This window comes from Lithobates pipiens, unplaced genomic scaffold, assembly GCF_037356315.1.
Source record: "Lithobates pipiens isolate NorthernLeopardFrog02 unplaced genomic scaffold, aLitPip1_a1.2 Scaffold_8, whole genome shotgun sequence".
Taxonomy (NCBI): Eukaryota; Metazoa; Chordata; class Amphibia; order Anura; family Ranidae; genus Lithobates; species Lithobates pipiens.
The window spans coordinates 194,936,021-194,958,668 of record NW_027507903.1 but is presented as its reverse complement, the minus strand read 5'-3'; the positions used below and the strand labels follow the sequence as shown (position 1 = coordinate 194,958,668).

The 22,648-nt window shown below is 45.1% G+C and overlaps 1 protein-coding gene across 2 annotated transcripts in view; it reads left to right on the top strand.

Moving 5' to 3' along the window:
- Window positions 1-22,648, top strand: part of MAPK12 (mitogen-activated protein kinase 12) — a 143,120-nt gene that overhangs the window by 36,300 nt on the left and 84,172 nt on the right. For both annotated transcript variants that reach the window (XM_077471066.1, XM_077471067.1), the window contains exon 3: window positions 12,990-13,048. In XM_077471066.1, the coding sequence (XP_077327192.1) occupies window positions 12,990-13,048 (59 nt within the window). The remainder of the gene's footprint in view (window positions 1-12,989; window positions 13,049-22,648) is intronic.

Below are 22,648 nucleotides of genomic sequence, written 5' to 3'. Positions count from 1 at the left end.
CGAGCGGCGCAGGGCGCCGTGATACGCCGTACAGTCACCTGGGACACGTGACAGGTCCCAGGTGAATGTGCGGCGCGAGGGGAAGTGATGTCACCAGCCCGGGCAATGAAGAAGGCAGACTACGAGGGACCCCCTAGCAACCGGTATTTAGAGGTGAGTAAAAATTTTTTTTTTTGCCAATTATTTTTTTTTGATTTTTTTTAAGAATTTTAAGTAGTTTTATTTTTTGGGGGGCAACTCCACTTTAAGAACTACTGTAGTCTTCTTTGGATCAGGCTTCAAGCCCTCTTTGGTTAGCAGGTGACCAAAATATGTAACTTCTACCCCAATTTTGTTTGGATTGAGTGTAAGATTCTTCTCATGACAGATTGAGCAAAGCAGTAGGGTTTTTGTCATGTTCCATTTTTGATCCTTTCCATAGACCAGCAAATCATCAACTATTACTTCAACACCCTGTAGACCAGCGATCAATTTGATTTTTTTTTTGAAATATTTCCTGTGCAGACGCTATGCCAAAAGCTATTCTTGTGAAGCATCATCGACCCAAAGGGGAGTTGAAAGTGGCCAAGTAACTGCTGGCTTCATCAAGATGCAATTGCCAGTAACCATAATGGGCATCTAGTATGGGCATTAAATGTTGCTCCTACTATTTTGTGCACTATATCCTCTATGGTGGGGAGTTTGCAGTGTTCTCTCATTATGACTTTGTTCAAATCATGTGGGTCAATGCATATATGAATTGCACCTGTGTTCTTCTCCACTACAACCATAGAACTGACCCATTCCAATGGTTCTGTGACCTTTTTTACTACTGCCAGCTTCTCCATCCTAGTGAGTTCTTGTCTGACTTTAGCCACAAGAGTTAAAAGTATTCTCCTTTTGGGTGTGAATGACGAGCTGTGCACCCTCTTCTTCTTTTTTTTTTTTTTTTTTTTTATAAGCATATTGCTTTACACCTGGGAGGCACCCCAGGCTGTTGGATAGATCACGGTATTCACGTTTAATGTCAGCCTCTGTCAGACTTCTGTGCCCACTGTCCACAGTTCTTATGATTTTCACAAGTCCAATCTCTTGTTCTGAGAGCTAGCATGGCTGGGGCTTTTGTTTCTATCACAAACCATTTTAAAACCTTTTCAGATTCCTTGTAAGAACATTTCACGTTACGGCGACCATTACTTTCAGCTTTTCACCCCCATATCCCATTAGTTTCGGTAGGTCCTGAGTCTCGAAGGGGAATTCATTACTGGGGTGTTTCAGGTATATGTGGCTTGGCACACAATTTACTTGTGCTCCTGTATCTTTTTTTGAATGTGATTGGAGTTTTGTTGGCCCCTATCTGTAATGTTACATTTGCTTCATCTGCAGACTAATGTGTTTTCTGTACTGCTAGTACAGCTAGTATATTGGTGTGCAGTATGAGTCTGACCCTGCATTGTCGTCATTGTCCTTTCTGGCATGTACAGACTGTGTTTTTGACCTTCCGGTTTGTGAAGACACTTTCCACACTCTGGCAAAACGTCCCCTTTTCTTGCATTTATTGCATTTCTGCGGGTGGCACTTTTTTTTACTTGCGGCCGCTGCAGCCATTCATCTCTCCCTTCTCAAACGCTGTCTGTGTGAGGAGGGAGAGCAGCGCTGAGAGATGATCTCATATGTTTACATATGATATCATCTCTCATTGGACACGCCGATCGCGCTGTAAACGGCCGCTATGATTGGTGGTTTACAGCGATCTGTGACTGGCTGTGTCCGAGGGACACGGCCAGCACAGAACTTCCCCGATGCGCGCCCGTGGCGGCGCAGAGGGGAAGTAAATAGGAGGACGTCCAGGGACGCCCTCCCGGCAGTTAGCATCCGCTCTGTAGCCGTCTTTTGGCTATAGGGCGGGCGCAAATCGCTTAAAATAAAAATAACAAACATACCTATACTTGCCTGCTCTGTGCAATCATTTTGCACACAGCAGCCTCCGATCCTCTTCATCTGGGGTGCCCCACCAGCGCTCCAGGCCCCTCTTCATCAGGTGCCCCCATGAAAAGCCTTTTTCCCTGAGGGCACCCGTGCGAGATCACTCCCGAGTCCTGCTGCTGCGTCCATTGACACAGTGGGACTTGGCCCTGTTCCCGTATCACTGGATTTGATTGACAGAGCCAATGGCTCCTGCTGCTATCAATCGGTCCAATGAGGAGAGAGCCTGCGGCTGGAGCTGCTGCACTCATGCACATCGCTGGATCAGACCTGGCTTGGGTAAGAAAAAGGGGGGGATCTGGGGGGGGGACCTCAGCATAGAAGAATGCATTAAGGTGAAAAATGTTGAGGCTTTACAACAACTTTATTGCACAGATGCCTATGCAAGTTTAACCTGAAATCGCCAAAAATGGTGCAGGAGCTTCTTTTTCAAATCGACCACAAAGTCAGCGTCACACCAATTTGAACAGTTCCATTACCAACAATAGGGTGCAACTTGTCATGTGATTTGGACCTGTCAAATTGAATGACGGGTCACATCAGTGTGAACGAGGTGATTTTGTACTGTCTAGCATAGAACATGCTTTACTAAATGCCAAATCCACTTTGCTATAGACCCTCTGCAAAAATTGAATACCTTGGGGTCTTGTTCTACAGTTGAAGGATATTATCTTTTCCATGAAAATCGTCGCAATATTTTAGTATTTCATTGCCATGGAGACAGTGACACTATAAAAATATTAGAACAATTTGTAGCATCATGTAACCTTGAAACAGCCGCCAGCGCAAAAATACCGCATTCTGTAGAGAAGCACGATTACTTTAGATTGTTTTGTTTGTAGCCATTGTTCAATGTAAAAGCCTTTTCTTTGTGACCTGTGTCGTAAGGCAAACTGGAAAGCAGTAAAATGTGGCAGCTCAGAACTATTGGATTTCAGGAGGCTTTTGCCAGACTGGTGACTGACAGTGGATTGGTTACTATGGGTTACCACACTTGATACAACATTAGTGCCATTTGCAATAGGTTATTATAAGAGCCTGACCAGCAGAATATTGGAAAATTGCCTAGAGAAAAAAAAATCCTAATTTTCATAAGCAGGCTATTGGAACCCAATATCTGAACGTTGATTGCGTACTGCTCTAGGTGCAACAGCAGTAAAGTTGCTTAATAAAGTGGGAGGGCTTTACCGTAGATATACGCTATATTGTCAAAAGTATTGTGACGCCTGCTGTTACACATGAACTTTAATGGCATCCCATTCTTAGTCCGTAGGGTTCAATATTGCGTTGGCCCACCCTTTGCAGCTATAACTGCTTCAACTCCTTCTGGAAAGGCTGTCTACAAGGTTTAGGAGTGTCTATGGGAATATTTGACCATTCTTTCAGAAGTGCATTTGTGGGGGTCAGGCACTGGTGCGGAAGAGAAGGCCTGGCTCGCAGCCTTTGCTCTAATTCACCCCAAAGGTGTTCTGTCAGGTGGAGGTCAGGACTCTATGCAGGCCAGTCAAGTTCCTCCACTCCAAACTTGCTCATCCGTGTCTTTTATAGACCTTGCTTTAAGCACTGGTGTGCTGTCCTGTTGGAACAGGAAGTGGCCATCCCCAAATATATATATTTATTATTATTATTATTTTTTTTTAACCTCCCTGGTGGTAATACCGAGTCTGGCTTGGGTTGGGATTTTACTAACAGGAGCGGTAACCCCGAGCCAGACTCGGGATCGCTTCGCTGGATGCAGGGAGGACACAGGAAGCGTTACTTACCTTGTCCCCTGGATCCAACAATGTCCTCCGCTCAATTCACAGTGCCGAATGTCGCCGAGCTCCGTTCCCTGTGACGTTACGGTGCTCAGGAGCGGAGAAAGGTGGCAAATTAAAAAAATTAAAAAGACACAAAACACACACAGCACTGTAATCTTACAGATTACAGTACTGTATTGAAAAATTACACACCCCCTTTGTCCCTAGTGGTCTGTACAGTGCCCTGCATGCACTTTTATATTATAAATACTGTTTTTTTTTTATGGCTGGAATTTGTAGATTGTCCATAGCAACCAGAAAGTGTCCCTTTTCAGTGTTTTAGGATTTGATTGCATTATTGAATAATTTTTATTATTATTTATTATATTCTAAATTTTATCATACCCGGGATGTCTACTAGACTCTGGTTTGAACAGATTTAAGAGAGTTATTCCTAAGAATTACAGGACTACAATATAAGACGCCAAATTTCCATGCAAAATAATTGTACCACTTTCAGCACCTAAATCCAGACTGAATCATACCGCCAGGGAGGTTAAATGGCGAAAAATGCCTATAAGCAAAACGCGGCTAAGCGCGGGTTACTGCATTTAGACGCGTCTGAAATGTCGGCGTATGAACTCCATTTTTTTTGCCTTCAAAAAAGCCTATAAACGCAACTGCCTAAAATGACAGTAAATGAACCTGTATACATGTACACCTAAGATAACATTGAATGAGTTCAGGGGCAGTTGAAAAAAAGTGTCCAACTGCCTCTGAACGTCCAATTAGCAGCGTACGTGGGGCTTTAGACCCCTTTCACAGGGGACAGATCCGTAATGAGTCAGCGGATGACAGGGCGGTCCTGGCGCACTGTGCAAGGACCGCCCTGTCAGCTCTCCGCTCTCCTCCTATGGGGGATCGGATGAACACGGACCGTCTGTCCATGTTCATCCAATCCACTCTGCAGACGGATAGAAAAATAGGATTTTCCTCCGTCTGCAGAATCGGACAATAGCGGAGGCACCCGCTATCCCACAGGAATGCATGTATGTCCGCGTTTCATCCGCAAACGGATGGATTAAATAAGGACATACGTTCCACATGTGTGAAAGGGGCCTTTAACCACTTTCAGACCGGACCATTTTGCTGGTCAAAGACCAGACCACTTTTTGCGATTCGGCACTGCGTCGCTTTAACTGACAATTGCGTGGTCGTGCGACGTGGCTCCCAAACCAAATTGACGTCCTTTTTTTCCCACAAATAGAGCTTTCTTTTGGTGGTATTTGATCACCCCTGCGGTTTTTATTTTTTGCGCTATAAACAAAAATAGAGCGACAATTTTGAAAAAAACGCATTATTTTTTACTTTTTGTTCTAATAAATATCCCCCCAAAAATATATTAAAAAAAAAAAACATTTTTTTCCCTCCGTTTAGTCCGATACGTATTCTTCTACATATTTTTGGTAAAAAAAATCGCAATAAGCGATTATTGATTGATTTGCGCAAAAGTTATAGCGTTTACAAAATAGGGATAGTTTTATAGCATTTTTATTAATAATTTTTTATTTATTTTTTTAATAGTAATGGCGGCGATCAGCGATTTTTATTGTGACTGCGACATTGTGGGGGACCCATTGGACATTTTTGACACATTTTTGGAACCATTGTCATTTATACAGTAATCACTGCTATATAAATGCAGTGATTCCTGTGTAAATGACACTGGCAGTGAAAGGGTTAACCAGTGGGTGGCAGTGTAGGGGTTAAGTGTTCCTAGGGGTGTGTTACTAACTGTGGGGGGGCTTTCATTTAGTGAACACTGATCTCTGCTCCAATCACATGGAGCAGAGATCAGCGTCACTAGTTGCTAAGCAGAATGGAGAAATGCTGTTTACACGGCATTTCCTCCATTCAGCCGTGCCGTGAGACGATCGCGGGTATGCCTCACGGGGGTCCCGACCAGCGCGGGAGGGCGGCATTGAAGATTGGACGTACATGTACGCCAATATGCCTGCCCGTGCCATTCTGTCGACGTACATCGTCGTGCGCTGGTCGGGAAGTGGTTAACCACTTGCTTACTGGGCACTTAAACACACTTCTGCCCAGACCAATTTTCAGCTTTTGGTGCTCTCACACTTTGAATGACAATTACTCAGTCATGCAACACTGTACCCAAATGAATTTTTTGTCCTTTTTTTTTTTTCCCACAAATAGAGCTTTCTTTTGGTGGTATTTGATCACCTCTGGGGTTTTTAATTTTTGCGCTATAAATGAAAAAAGACTGAAAATGTTGAAAAAAAACCCGCATATTTCTTTGTTTCTGTGACAGAATTATGCAAATTATTAATTTTTTCTTCATACCGTATATACTCGAGTATAAGCCGAGATTTTCAGCCTCTTTTTTGAGGCTGAAAGTGCCCCCCTCGGCTTATACTCGAGTCATCGCTGTCTGCCTGCTCGATCAGCGTGTCGAGCAGACAGACAGCGGCCATTCTATTCTAATTCAAAAGCCGCGCCTCCGGCTCCGCCTTCGCCTGTGATAGGCGGAACACTGAATTTCCCAGCAGCCTGTGTTCCGCCTATCACGGACATCCGCTCATCCTCGTACTACGGACGAGGATGAAAGGATGGCCGTGATAGGCGGAACACAGACTGCTGGGAAATTGTGTTCCGCCTATCACAGACAGGGAGGCGCGGCATTTGAACAGGAAAATGGGCGCCGACGAAGAGCGGTGATCCTGGGACGGGACCGGACGGAGGCTCGGCTCGGCTCGGCTCGGCTCGGGACGGGACGGGACCGGACGGAGTCTCGGGACGGGACGGGACCGGACCGGACGGAGGCTCGGGACGGGACGGGACGGGACGGAGGCTCGGGACCGGACGGAGGCTGGGGACACAGGTAGGCTGGACACACAAGGCCTCTCACACACACACACACACACACACACACACACACACACACACACACACACACACACACACACACACACACACACGGATGGACACACACACAGGGATGGATGGATGGATGGACACACACACAGGGATGGACAGGCATATCTCACCCTCGGCTTATACACGAGTCAATAGGTTTCCCAGTTTTTTGGGGGTAAATTGGGGGCCTCGGCTTATACTCGGGTCGGCCTATACTCGAGTATATACGGTAAATTTTGGCCACAATTTATACTGCTACATATCTTTGGTAAAAATAACCCAAATTAGTGGATATTATTTGGTCTTTGTGAAAGTTAGAGAGTCTACAAGCTGTGGTGCGAATCGCACAAAATTGATCACATCTGATGTACTGGTGGCCTATCTCGCTTCTTGTGACCCGAACAAGTCAGGAAAGTACAAATACCCCCCAAATGACCCCTTTTTGGAAAGTAGACATTCCAAGGTATTTAGTAAGAGGCATAGTGAGCTTTTTGATGTTGTAATTTTTTTCCCACAATCCTTTGCAAAATTAAGATTTTTCATTTTTTTTCTCCACAAAATTGTCATTGTAATAGGTTATTTCTCTCATGTGGCATGTGTATACCACAAATGACACCCCCCCAAAAAATTCTGCTACTCCTCCTGAGTATTACAATACCACATGTGTGGGACTTTTTCACAGCCTGGCCACATAGAGAGGCCCAACATGCAGGTAGCGCCATCATGTGTTCTAGGAACATAAATTGCACATCTAACTTGTTGACTATTTATTACACTTTTGAAGCACCAGGACAATGACACGTGACACTGATGACAGATGGCACTGATACGTGGCAATGATGACACTTATACGTGGCACTGATGACACGTGGCACTGATGACAGATGGCACTAATACGTGGCACTGATGACACGTGGCACTTATACGTGGCACTAATACGTGGCACTAATACGTGCCACCGATGACAGATGGCACTAATACATGGCACCGATGATGCGTGACACTGATGACAGATGGCACTGATAAGTGGCATTGATGGCACGTGACACTGACAGCAGATGGCACGTGACACTGACAGGTGGCACTGATGACAAATGGCACTGATACGTGGCACTGATGACAGATGGCACTAATACATGGCACTGGGGGCGGGTGGCACTGGGGGCGGGTGGCACTGGGGGCGGGTGGCACTGGGGGCGGGTGGCACTGGGGGCGGGTGGCACTGGGGGCAGGATGGCACTGGGGGCAGGATGGCACTGGGGGCAGGATGGCACTGGGGCAGGATGGGTGGCACTGCTGGGGGAGGATGGCACTTTTATTTTTTTACTTTTTTTTTATTTTTATTAAAGCGAAGCAGAATGGCTGCCGCTGTAGCCGTTCATCTCTCCCCTCTCACACTCTGTGTGAGGAGGGAGAGCGGCGCTGAGAGATGATCTCATATGTTTACATATGAGATCATCTCCCATTGGACACGCCGATCACGCTGTAAACGGCCGCTGTGATTGGCCGTTTACAGCGATCTGTGTTTGCCTGTCCCCGGGGGACACGGCGAACACAGAACTTCCGCGATGCGCGCCCGCGGCGGCGCGCATTGCGGAAGTAAACAATAGGATGTCCAGGGACGGCCTAGCGGACGAACGCGCCTGCTCTACGGCCGTCATTCGGCTATAGGGCGGGCGCGAGGTGGTTAAAGAGGGATTTCACTGTAAAAAAATGTGTGTGTGTGTGTGTGTGTGTGTGTGTGTATGTGTATATATATATATATATGTATGACAGCAGCTACAAATACTGCAGCTGCTGACTTTTAATAAATGGACACTCGCCTGTCCCAGGATCCAGCGATCTCTCGGCTGCTGCCGCCGCCATTCTAGGTGAGGGATTTAGGAAGTGAAGCATTGCGGCTTCACTTCCCGGCTCCCTACTGCGCATGCGCGAGTCGCAAAGCGCAATAGGAATGGTCCGCGCTGTCTCTGGGACCCGTGTGTGTCCCAGTAGACAGCGCGCCAGGGAAAGGAAGAGGCATAGACTCCCTTGGGAGTCTATGCCCGGAAGTGGGTGAAAATACCTGTCTTAGACAGGTATCTGCGCCCCCTCCCCCCTGAAAGGTGCCATCTGTGACACCGGAGGGGGGGGAGGGTTCCGATGAGCAGAAGTTCCACTTTAGGGTGGAACCCCGTTTTTAAGGTGCTAAAACTTTTTTGTTTCTGTTTATGGTGCATTTTTCTATGTACATGAGTCTGGCTATTAGTGGTAGAATAATTGTACTTTGGTCTTCAGGCTGTTTGCAATCCATGGACACCCAACACTGCTAGTGAAAGTGGATCATGCAGAAGGGTCTGCATACACAGACATTTGTTTTAAAATTTCAGATTGGATCTTATTCAGAAATGCATTCTGCAAATTACAAAGTAGAGACAATGCCGGCAGGTACAGGGAGCGTGCATAAGGATTGTGTATTTATGATCATTTCATTGTTTTTAAAGGAAGGACCTTTTAAGAGCTATACAAAGGCTGGTCATCTTCTTTAGAAAAAACGTAGTAAAACTGACATACTATAAAGGACTTTAAAGTCCAGGACTTTTTTTCCAGGGGCGTCTCATGCAAGTTTAGAATTCTGGGAAGCTTCCTGTTCTTTCCTTAGGCCACTTTCACACGAGGCGTTTTTACAGTCGTTTTTGCGCTAAAAATAGCGCCTGTAAACTGCCTCTTCTGCAGCTCCAGTGTGAAAGTCCAAGAGCTTTCACACTGGACCAGTGCCCTCACAGCACAGGAAAAAAGTCCTCACTCCCAAAACGCCCCTGCCATTGAAATCAATGACCAGCACTGCCGAATCGCCTGCAAAGCGCTTCGGCAGTGGTGCTTTGTGGGCGATTTTAACCCTTTTTCGCCTGCTAGCGGCAGGTTAAAAGCGGCCCGCTTGTGGCCAGAAAGCACTGCTAAAACTACGGTAAATCGCTGCTTAAACTAGCAGCGATTTATCGCCAGCACCTTAGTGTGAACGTGGCCTTAGGGTCACCACTGGTGGATTATATTTCCATGTGCTGACTTTGGTTCTTGGTTTGACTTGCTGACACTCTTCCCATAGCAAGTCCTATAGACCCGGTCCTTCAATGAGTTAAAAGAGAGGATCTGTGGTGCAGAATGGGACACTGCTGGAATTTGATCTAAAAGCCCAATTTTGACTGCCTAACTTTCACTTCTTCAACTACCTACAGCTCAGACATGCCTTCCAGACTCGGTTTGACCCCTCAGGTTTAGCAGTGCATGTAGGTGACTTGGAGGCTTTACTAAGAGATGACGCTGTTAAGGCCTCATGCACACTGGATGTTTTTGGACAGTTTTACAGCAGCGGTTTTTGGCTTTTTTTTTTTTTTTTTTCTACAGTCAATAAACTCCTCATCATGTTATCCTATGTGTCCATGCACGCATTTGCTGTTCTCAGCAGTTTTTGGCTTTAAAAAAAACCCCCCAAAACTAGTGGGTTCTGAGAGGCGTTTTACAGCTGTAAAAGCACTCTAACGTCAAACGCTGATAAACCCCAGCAAATGCTCAAAAACATGGCTGACTAGCCTTTTTTGACGTTTTTGAGGCATTGAAAAAAATTTATTTTGTTTAAAAAAAAAAAAAAAAAAAAAAAAACCCACTAGAAAAGAAAATTGCAAAAACGTTAATCGTTGAAAAGCTCACTGGCCCAATTGGTGCGACACCGACTTGTTTGCGACAGCACACCGATTTTTTCCAAAAATAAGAGGTAAAAGAGCTTGTGTGTAGACAGTGTCATCTAGGCTTTAGGTCAATGAAAGAACCCTTTTAGTTGTGGCAAGACGGTACAGTAATAGGATTTAGCCATTCTGGCATGCCCCCAACTGAGTAGCAGGAAGTTTATTTAAATAGGTATTAAACCCCAAATCAAAAATCATTAGCTGTGAAGGCTACATTGGTTTTCCTTTTTTATTTATTTATTTATTTATTTGGCTTTTATCCTGTTTTTAACCTGCGAATCTGGCCAGTAAGCCATCTATTGTATTAGAGTGCCTCCACTCTGGATAAAGGAGCAGAGGGGGCACCTTTTGGACAGTAGCATTGTCAGTCGGGGGGAAGCATTCTGCGCTGCTGCCCACATGCTTTCACACACCTTGGTAAAGTGTACCTTCCCCCGTGGTTACAGCCTTTTAAATGCAAAGCATTTTAGTATAAATGCATAATATAATATTATAATACATTTAATTTAATAAATTGAGTGCATTTTAATATAAAAGCAAACCAGGGCAAGCTTATCAGTGTCCACCAGTGTCGAATGTTGGGGACCACCATGGGACCACCAGTGCTGCTTGTTAGGCGCCACCATGTCAGGAACCACCAGTGCTGCTTGTCGGGGGACCACCATGTTGGGAACCACCAGTGCTGCTTGTCGGGATCATAATGTCAGCAACCACCAGTGCTGCTTGTCAGGAACCACCATGTCAGGAACCACCAGTGCTGCTTGTTGGGGGACCACCATGTTGGGGACCACCAGTGCTGCTTGTCGGAACCACCATGCCAGGAACCACCAGTGCTGCTTGTCAGGAACCACCATGTCAGGAACCACCAGTGCTGCTTGTCAGGAACCACCATGTCAGGGACCACCAGTGTAAAGCCGGGAATATTATCAGAAATCCCTTGTATGACAGTGGGGATCTCTCTGTTTTTAGATTTGGTACCACTATAAAAGAAAACTATGTAGAAGGGTGGTGTACTATGTGAGCAAACACTTGTAGGAACTGATCATAGTGGGCCTTCACAGAACAACCCATGATTCAATGTTGGTTTATTTATATTCCTTGGCTACGGGAAGTTGCAAAATGTTAAATATTTTGGTTTCATACCACTTTAAAGTGGTTGTAAACCCTTGCAACACATTTTGACCTACAGGTAAGCCTAGATTAAGGGTTACCTGTAGGTCCAAGAAATATCTCCTAAACCTATACGGTTTAGGAGATATTTGCCCGAAGACGGGCACCGCTGTCTACGGCGCATGTGCCGTAGACAGCGGCGCAGGCGCACTGAGCGTGGCATAGTCAATGACGAAGATGCCGCGCGTGTCCGCTCCCGTGCGCATGCGCGGGAGTGACTTCATCGCGGCTTCGCTGAATGACAGCGGCGGAGCTGCGAGACCCCACCGAGAAGATGGATGCGCCGGACTACAGGGGACAGCGGTGACATCGCTGGCTCCTGTGTCAGATAAGTGACACATAATGGACTACTATGCGATACATAGTAGTCCATTATGCTTTGCCTTTGCAGGGAATGAAAGAGGAAGTAAACCCATTAGGGTTTACTTCCTCTTTAACTTACTGGCCAGTGCAAAGTTTTCCTCTTTGCTATTTTGTACATTCCTAAAATATTGACTATCTATTGAGATAAATAACAAATGGGTTATCTTATTTTTATGTGCCTTTGTGTTTTTTTGTTTTTGTTTTTATTGGCAGTATTTCGATTTTGCTCACAGCTATCTTGAATTTGTGGCATTTATCTCAGATTTGATATTTTACTTTTATTATTGCACGGTATATTTAAAAAGGGGGAAAAAAATCACATTTGATAATTACTGGATTGACCCTGTGTGTCAGTGCCCGGTCCCCTGCTGTACTTTAAAGTGTTTAAGTAAAAAAAATAAAATAAATAAAGATCCTGTTCCCTTAAAGTGCGTGTGCTGTGTCATTTGGACCCTTGTATTACCTGAAATACCTGGCTGATCCTGCCTGGCTATGCCCTCCCCTCTGCAAACTGACCACAATAAACAGAATTGGGATAATCAGGACATTGTGGTTTTGTTTGCATGCCTCCGTCATTTGCAGCCTGCTGTCTGTCTCCTGTTTCAACCTCCCCCCCTCTCCTCTCTGCCTGTCTCTGCTCTTACCAGGGCCCCACCCACTGCAACTGTAAGCTGGAGATAGAAGAGAGCAGAGGAATTGGCTGAGATGGCGAACCTTTGTGCCCCAGATGTTTTGGCACTACATTTCTCATGATGCTCAACTACACTGCAGAGTGCACGAGTATCATGGGAAATACATTCCAAAACATCTGGGGTGCTAAGGTTCGCCATCACTGGCATAGGTTCTCTCTTAATTGTGTATGCATGTAAACAAATTGGCTGCTTTATGTAGGTGCTAATGTGTTCTTCCTGGATAGCTTGTATTTATATACATGCATATAGGAATGTATGGCAGTTGGAATTATTCCCGCTTTTATTCTGTACTTGGTTGGCTTTAGTTTCTCTTTTTAGGAATACATACGGTATGTATGTATGTATGTATGTGGAAAAAAATGCAAGATCTTGACACTAACTATTCTACTTCTTTGTTGCAGGTAATTGGGCTGCTGGATGTGTTCACACCTGACTTGACGCTGGAGAAATTCAATGACTTGTAAGTTGTCCTAATTTGTAGTAGTGATTGTTCGTTGCATTGTACTGTAATTTACACGATTTAAGTCAGGGCTTGACGAATTTGCTTTGCATTTAAGAGTCGGCTAAAAAAATAACCATGGCTATGGTTGCCACAAATGGCATGTTATCAATCAAAGCTATAGCACTACTAGAACATTGTAGTACAGAGTATCCTTGCTGGAGAGAACAATAAAATGACATAAGGGAAAACGTGAAGAACTAAGATCAGGAAGAAAGGAGAAGAGCAAATGAGAAGTTTTCATATCAGCTCAGTTACTAGTTCAGGGCAGGTCTTCCTGGAGATGCCATAGTTCCCAAACTCGATTGTGTGCCTCCATTCTATCCTGCATTCTAGCAGGCATTTTCTCCATCAACTCCACATCTTTGATCCTGGTATATAAGGAGTCTAGGGAAGGAGGAGAATGCTGTTTCCAGCTAAGAGCTACAAGACAACACGCAGCTGTAAGGATATGGTGGAGCAGCTTCTTGTAGGGTTTACAAATTTTCAGGGGAGAAAGGCCCAATAAGAAAAGTTTTGGTGTCCTAGGGATAGTTGCCTCAAAAAGGCGAACCAGCAACTGTTGGACTGAGTGCCAAAATGGGGTAATCAATGGGCCGCTCCAATATATATGGAGAAGGGTACCCTTATCCCTGTGGCAGCAATGGTCAGAGCTAGTAAGGTAAATGGTATGGAGCAAATCTGGAGTCAAGTGGCAAAAGTAGAGAATTTTATACGCATTTTTTTAAAATTATTTATAAAGAGTACATAGAGAACTTTTAGCTGCCTGATACCAGATCACCTGTCGCACCGCCAGAGGAATTTTCTCACCTAGCGCCTTCTCTGGGGGCTTGAATGGAAAACATGCAATATCTGCTAAATGTCAGAAATCAGTCCTTTTTGTGCAGAGCCTTCCAAAATGTGTACATTTAAAGGCAGAGGGAGAGGAGAATTGCAAATTTGGAGTTATGGTTTGGGCATAATGTTGAATCTGCAGGTATCCAAAAAACACCTGGTGTGGCAAACCAAATTTATCCTAAAGTTCAGGAAAGGGCAATCATTTGCGTTACCTAGGGTCTACTAATTGGCCAAAATGAAACAAGTTAATCGATGCCCAGGGAGAGGACATCAAGGCTATCGGGCTCTCTGGGATTGTAGAGAAAGGCGGTCATCAAGGGTTTTTCAGATTTATGCGTGTATTGGCAGGATAGAGTGCGGCAGATCGTCCTGAGCTGGGACATGGCCCCCAGCAGGATCCACGTCCGCATTCCAAAGTAGATTGTTGGGATGTATAGCTGCTAGCCATAATTTTTGATTTCCATCCATTTGTTATAGAAACCCTGAGTGAATCAAGAGGCAACTGCATGCAGTTGGGCCGCTTGGTAATATTTTATAAGGTTAAGGAACACTAAGGCACCATCGGAGCGTGATGCCATGAGCATTGAGTGAGGTATCCTGCGCCGTTTGTAGCGTCCTACATATTATAGGAGATCTATTTGTAGTTCTTTCAGATATGCAGAGGGAACAGGAATAGGTAATGTTTGGATCAAATGCAAAAGCTTGGTAAGAATGGACATCTTAACGACGGCAATACACCCCAATAGAGAGATGTGGCGTTTCTTCCATTATTGCACCGTTGACCTAATTAGCTGATGGAGAGGGGGGAAGTTTTCTTGGTACAGGGTGGTAAAGGTCAGGGTAATATAGACCCCCAGATATTTTAGGGCGCTGGATTTCTACCCATAAGGAAAACAAGTCATTAAGTGTTTAAATTTATCCTCTGGGAGGGCCTCCAACTTGAACGTGATTATTTTATACCCCAAAAGGGCTCAAAGGTGAACACACCTGTTGGTTCCCTACCTGTAAATGACAATAGCACCACACATGTAAGCTATCGCCACGAAAGTTGGAACAAGAGCAATAATTCTAGCACCAGACCTCCTGTGTAACACTAAAATGATAACCTATAAAGACTTATAAAGCATTGCTTATGGGGGTTATAAATACTAAAGTTTGCCGCCGTTTCACAAGTGTATGCAATTTTAAAGCGTGACATGTTTGCTATATATTTACCCAGCGCAACACCATATTTTAAATTTTACCAAAAATTTGGATATTGTCTTTTTGTGTGCATTGAAATTCATTAAAGTGTATTTATGCCTTTGTGTGTAAAATTGCGTTTGAAAAACGACTGCACAAATACTGTCTGAGATAAAAACTCACCATTTTATCCTCTAGGGCCTCTTCTACAAAATAGCAGAGGGTATGGGGGTTCTAAGTAATTTTCTAGCAAAAATACAGCTTTTTACTTGTAAAAAAAAAAAAAAGTGTGAGCAGAAAGCCTGGTCTTAAAGTGGATAATGTCTGCAGGTACACCTTGGATGTTGGACCTCTCTGTGTTCAGGGTGTAAAAGTCTCACATGGTATCACCATACTCAGGAGTAGCAGAATGTGTTTTGGGCTATAATTGCAAGTATGTCTATGCCGTGTTTGAGAAATACATGTTTTTTTTTTTTTTTCCCCCCACAAAAATGTTGTTTCATTTCTTAATTTTCCAAAGAATTGTGGGAAAAAATTACAACTTCAACAAACCCGCCATGCCTCTTACGAAATACCTTCAGGAAATGAAGGTAAATCTGCCCAATGGGACACAGATGTCAAAAATAAACTATACAGGGGTTATAATCCTCCATTACGCTATCTAAAATGGGGGGCCGCACATTATATTTTTAGGCCCAACCATCATTAGTGCAGGTTTTGTAGCAGACAAGTGGGGTGTGGTGTTCATAGTTTCTTCAACTTTTAAAGATGATGCAATGTATGTTGACACTTCTTCCTGACTTGTTACTATTAACTGTGGAATTAACCTTTGCAGTCTATTCTACCTACATGCCTAACATATTTTCACATAGGCCCTTCAGTGATCCTTCTTTTAGAAGCAAGTTCTAACATGGTGTAAGATGTACTGAGACATCTGAGACTACTGGTAAATGACCCCACCTTTCTCAGCTTGCTTCCATTACACACTTTGTAAATGGCTGTGTTTGTTGTGTGTCTTCTATATCAAAGAGTTATTAGCTTGGTGGCAAGGCTTATTAGTATAGTGTGAAGAGCATTGGTGTCATTTTTATTTGGAAGACTTTTAAAATACTTTTTTTTTTTTCTTAAGGGTTGATGCAGGTAATTTTGTCCTCTGCAGTTAGAAAAGCCAGTTACTCGATGGAGTGTAGAAAGCAATAGGAGCAGTGCTGCCCTACCCTGTTCTCTAATTATTATTATTATTATTCAGGTTTTATATAGCGCCAACAGTTTGCTCAGCGCTTTACAACATGAGGGCAGACATTAGTTACATTACAATTTGGTGCAAGAGGAATCAGAGGGCCCTGCTCGTTAGTTTACAATCTAAAAATCTGATTTCTCTATATACTCCTCCACTTTTTGAGGCATCCATGTGCTTTAGGCTAATGATTTCAACTGTCTCTGTTCTATTTAAAATAGCTAGTTAAAATATGCTACCCCATATATCTGTCTGTTGCCAGGAAGTTGGAGTGAGGCCTGTCTAGGATAAATATTTCCAAATACTAAAGCCAACAAAATTAAAATCTATGGGAATGTTAATGGTTGTGGTGCCTAAACCCAATATTTTAGGGGAGATGCATCCAAAAAATACAACACGGAAAACAAACAATTAGTCTTTATTGTTCATGGGACACATTGTATATCCAATGGTAACCTTAGGTGATGTATCCTTTGTGGCTTGTCTTCTCTAACTGTTGCCAGATGGCCTAATTATCAAGGGTCCACTTTTGTATCTAGGATTTTTTTTGTAGTAAAAGGAAATATGCCCTTCTTTATTAACACCTTCACACTCAGGCTATAGCAAAATGACTGGGCATGGGGTTTCATTGTTCTGGCTGGACATCATATGGCATCCTTCAGAAAATGTTGTGTGCAGCCCCTAATTGGTGTCCCTCCAATACACCGCATCTCTGATTTTTGGTTAAGAGCCTATGACCTTTAACTCTTTACTGCTTTGTTCAATCATAACTAGTACTTCCTAATTACAATGACAGTACGTGAATAGAGGAGAGCCGATAAGTAGCTCTCCTGATTTGGAGGGAGTGGGGGGGTCTGTTCTGCACTGATAATCGGTGCATTCCCATCAAAGATCCATGCCAGTGCCCACTAGCGATGCCAATTAGTGCTCACCAGTGCTACCTCACCAGTGCTCGTCAGTGCAGCCTCACGAACGCACATCACTGAAGGGGAAAACATTTTTGTAACAAACTAAAACTTTTTTAATATTCAGTCTGTTTTTAGCAAAAAAAACAAAAAACTCAGTGGTTATTAAATACATCAAAAAGAGAACTTTATTTGTCTTACAAAAATTAATAAAATTTTGTTTGGGTACAGCATTGTATGACCGTACAATTGTCATGCTCCAGGGCCTTCAAAAGTGTAATAGGTAGTCAACAAGTTAGATGTGTAATTTATGCTCCTAGAACACCTGATGGCGCTCCCTGCATGTTGGTCCTCTCTGTGGTCAGGCTGTGGAAAAGTCCCACACATGTGGTATCATAATACTCAGGAGGAGTAGCAGAATTTATTTGTGGTATACACATGCCAAGTGAGAGAAATAACCTAATACAATGACAATTTTGTGAAAAAGTAAAAATAAAAAAATCTTCATTTTTGCAGAGAATTGTGGGAAAAAAATGACATCAAAAAGCTCACCATGCCTCTTACTAAATACCTTGGAATGTCTACTTTCAAAAAAGGGGTAATTTGGGGGTATTTGTACCTTCTTGGCATGTTCGGGTCGTAAGAAATTAGATAGGCCACCAGTACATCAGATATGATTAATTGTGTATGATTTGCACCACAGCTTGTGGACTCTCTAACTTTCACAAAGACCAAATAATATCCACTAATTTGGGTTATTTTTACCAAAGATATGTAGCAGTATAAATTGTGGCCAAAATTTATGAAGAAAAATTTATAATTTGCAAAATGTTATCACAGAAACAAAGAAGTTTGCGCTTTTTTTCAAAATTTTCAGTCTTTTTTCATTTATAGTGAAAAAAATAAAAAACCCAGAGGTGATCAAATACCACCAAAAGAAAGCTCTATTTGTGGGGGGGAGGACAAAAAATTAATTTGGGTACAGTGTTACATGAGTAATTGTCATTCAAAGTGTGCACGCACCGAAAGCTGAAAATTGGTCTGGTCACAAGGGGGGTTTAAGTGCCCAGTTGTCAAGTGGTTAAAGTGTTACTAAACTCAGGACACTGCTTTCACTATCTGGTGTCCCACAGTCCATAAAACATGAAAATGCAATTCTTTTAGTAATTATAAACTGCTAAATACCCTTCCTCTTGAGCAGTCTTGTGATTTCTATCGGTTTCTGGGGAAGCTTGCAGGAATTTTCATACTGCACTGAGCTGTCCTATGAGGTTGCAGGGCTCCTGGCTCTGTCTGGACAGTACTGATTAGCCCTGTGCTGATCACATGCACTCACCAAAGGAAAAAAAACCTCTAGCAATACACACCAAACTGAGCATGTGCAGCCTGACCCCAAAGGCTCTGTCTTATCCAGACTTGTTCAGGGGGCAGTGCAGGGAGACGAGGACCTGCGCATATAAGATCAAGCAGCCTTCTTACACAATGCAGAGGATTAACCCCTTAGGTTCCACAGTGAGTATAACAAGCATGCTTTAATGCATACAGACTGATTTTACTGTTGTGGGTTTAGTAACACTTTAAAAATAATTTTCTCTGCAATTCACCGACCAACACAGCTCCTCTCTGTAACAAAATGGGTTGTTAGCCGTATCACTAGGAGATACTAGGCAAAGTTGTAATACAACACTTCAGAACTCTTACAGAACTCTTAATTCCGCCCAGGGGGGCGGTCCCTCAGACTACAATCCCCCACACTCTGCACTAGCAGCCTCAGTTTTATTTTGCCTAGTGAAGGAGATAGACCTAGGAACCCTGTGGGCCCATAGGTCTGTTTTTTTTTTTTTATTTTTTTTTTTTTATTTTTTTTTTTTTTTTATGCAGAAGCTTGGCTTTTTGCGCAAGATGAATGATCCTGTGATCTTCTATTAACAGCTAGCTGGGTGACAGGCTGCTTCACTTTTCCTTGTAGTCTCCCCAGTCCGGCCATCGAGCATGTGCAGGCCGCAGCTACGGCTCGGCAGGCCATGACATACCTCAGCTCGAGAGGCAGTCGTGAGCTTTTATGCTCCGGGGCATACATATGACCGGGCTACTGATGTCTGCGTCACAGTATGCTGGGCCAGTAACCTTCCCTGTACTGATCAGGAGTCGACTACAATGGAATGCCTCCCAGCTCTTCAGGACTGGTAAGTACAGCTCTCCCTCCCTCTCTCTCTCGACAGGGTTGAGCAGCTGGGCATTCCCTGGGAGGTCGATTTGGGACCCCCCTAACCCCCCTTCTCTTGTCTCCCCTCCTTCCCCCCTCACGGGGCTGTGTGTGTGTGTGTGTGTGTGTGTGTGTGTGTGTGTGTGTGTGTGTGTGGTTGCGTGTGCCCCTGGGTTCTGGCTGACTGGGGGTGCCTGGATCCTGAGTGCTTAAACTCCCGGGAGGTGCCTGTGAGATTTGCCCCTGTGTCGGTGCAGCGCTGTGTCTCTGCCACATGTTTGTTTCTGTCTCTTATGGCGCTGGCTGGTGGCCATTTTCAGTGTGGGCAAAGGACAGCATGCTTCTCGGCTTCAAGCGGCCATTTTCCCGGTGATTCCCTATTCCGGACACTGGCAGCCATTTTCTTGAAGCCAGGCCACGTTTTTTGTGCTCTAGCAGCAGCTTCATGTGTCCTCAGCTTCCTGTTTCATTAGAGATCGCTGGACAGCCTTCTATGTAGTCTGACCACGTTTTTCAGATCGTTCGGCAATCTTTCACTGATCGTTCTGACTGAGTCCCCGTCCGGGTGTGTGCGCGACAAAGCGCTTGTTGGAGCACTTATCACAGCTGTGCATGATACCCTGAAGATTCAAGAGCCAGCGGATCCCTCTGCTGATGTACCGGTCCCTTTTGGGTCCCGCAAGCCAGAACGTTCACCTAAGGTATTCCCGTATCTGATTTATTTTGACAAGTTCATTTACAAGGAATTGGGTTGCCCGCAACCTTTTCGGTCCCCAAATACATGGCAGTGCATTATCCCTTTTGAGGAAAGCCTTCTCAAGAAATGGTCGGCTCCTTCGGTCGTGGACCTCCCAGTATCCAGGTTAAATAAAGTAACCCCGATCCCGGTTGAGGGGACTCCTGCATTCAAGGATCCCACAGACAGGAAGGTGGAGGCGGTGGCTCGTCCTTGTTTACGGTTGTGTGGTCAGCCGTGCGACCTGTACTGGCATCCGCACTTTTGTCGCAGACGCTGACTGAGTGGGCAAAACTTTTGCACCGCAAATTGGGAGAGCAATAGGCTTCCCCTTTCTGCGTGGAACTAGCAGACCAACTAGTGAAAGGCCTTAAGTACGTCTGTGACGTGGCTCTGGATACTCTCCCCCTGTTATCCAGGGCTTCAGTGTCAGCTGTGGTGCTGAGGTGCCTAATTTTGGCTAAAATGCTAGTCGGCTGACCAGGCATCCAAAAAAGCCCTGACTGATCTTCCTTTCCTTGGCAACCGGCTCTTTGTAGTCTCGTCTCGCTATTTGACATTATTAAAAATGCCACAGGTAGTAAGAGTACACTGCTCCCACAGGCCAGGAAAGCTAAGGAGCCACGGCGTAGGCAAGGGTCCTCTTTTTCCACTCACAAACGGCTTTTTTGTTTGACAGGAGCTTCGACAAAACATCCCCAGCCCGACAGGATGCCCATGGACGGTCAAAAATGTCCCTGGAACCACAAGCCTAATAAGCCTGCGAACAAAAGTGCTACTGCATGAAGGTTTGCCCCCACCCATGTCTCGGGTGGGGGGGGTCGCCTTCGGGAGTTTGCAGCCCAGTGGTTCTCCCGGTTATCCAACCAATGGGTCTGCGATCTGATTTTCGCAGGCTACAAGTTTCTCTCTTGGCCGCCAAACAGATTCTTCCCCTCCAGCATACCCGTATCCCCGGTTCGCCGGAAGGCCCTTTTGGGGGCGGTAAGGGATTTGCTGAATCGCGGGGTGATTGTAGCGGTTCCAGACTCAAACGCTTCCAGGGATTCTACTCAAATCTGTTTGTGGTTTCCAAGAAGGAAGGGCTACGTCCAATCTTGGACTTAAAAGCCCTCAATCACTTTGTGAAAGTGCAGAGGTTCAGAATGGAATCAGTTTGCTCAGTAGTCTCTGCACTCAATCAAGGGGACTCCCTGGCATCCTTAGACATCCAGGATGCGTACCTGCACATACCCATATGCCTTCGGCATCAAAAGTTTCTGCGTTTTGCAGTTGGAAGCCCATTACCAATTTGTGGCTCTTCCCTTTGGTCTGGCATCAGCCCCAAGAGTCTTTACCAAGGTACTGGCTCCAGTTTTGGCTTGCTGTGACAATGTGGGATTGCAATCGTGGGATACCTAGATGATCTCCTCCTGAGAGCATCTTCCGCCTCAGAATTAGGAGGATGTGGCGATCACCATGCAGACCCTGCAAGATTTTGGGTGGCTGTTGAACCTAAAAAAGTTGGTGCTGGTGCCGACCCAGCGTCTGGAGTACCTAGGTTTGCTGTTGGACTCCAGGGAAGCAAGAGTTTTTCTCCCTTCAGACAAATTGCAGACTCTCAGGTCCACTGTCAAACTACTGATGAACTGCAAGTGGTAGTCGCTCCGTTTTTGCATGCGAGTGCTGGGCCTCATGGTAGCCTCCTTCGAGGCAGTACCTTATGCCCAGTTCCACACCAGAGTTCTGCAGAAGGAGATCTTGTCAAAATGGGACAAATCTCAGTTGTCCCTAGATTGACAGATCCAGGTGAGCCAGTCAGTCAGGGACTCACTGATCTGGTGGTTGAGGTCCCCGGTGATTCAGTCCGGAAAATTGTTCCTTCCTCTGAAATGCACGGTGATCTCAACGGATGCCAGTCTATCCTGCTGGGGTGGAGTGATGGGGGTTCAGTCGGCTCAGGGCCTCTGGTCGATGGAAGAAGCCGAGTTGCCGATCAATCTGCTCGAACTGAGAACGATCAGGCTGTGTCTCCACACATGGTCGATGAGACTTCAAGGGCATCCGATCAGGATACAGTCAGACAGTGCCACGGCTGTGGCGTACGTAAATCACCAAGGGGGAACAAGAAGCTCAGCCGCTGCACGGGAGGTCGCTCACATACTTCGGTGGGCTGAGCGACACGTACTGGCCCTGTCCGCCATCTCCATCCCGGGAGTGGAGAACTGGCAGGCGGACTGAGTCGACAGATGCTGGACCCAGGAGAATGGGCATTGCATCCGGAGATGTTCAGGCTGCTGTGCCTGAAGTGGGGCACACCAGATGTGGATCTACTGGCCTCCAGTCTCAATTGAAAGGTGCCAAGATTTGTGTCCAGGACAAGAGATCCGCGAGGAGACGCGTCAGACGCGCTGGTGGCTCCGTGGGATCGGTACCAGCTGATCTACTCCTTTCCTCCACTGAAACTTGCCACGTCTGC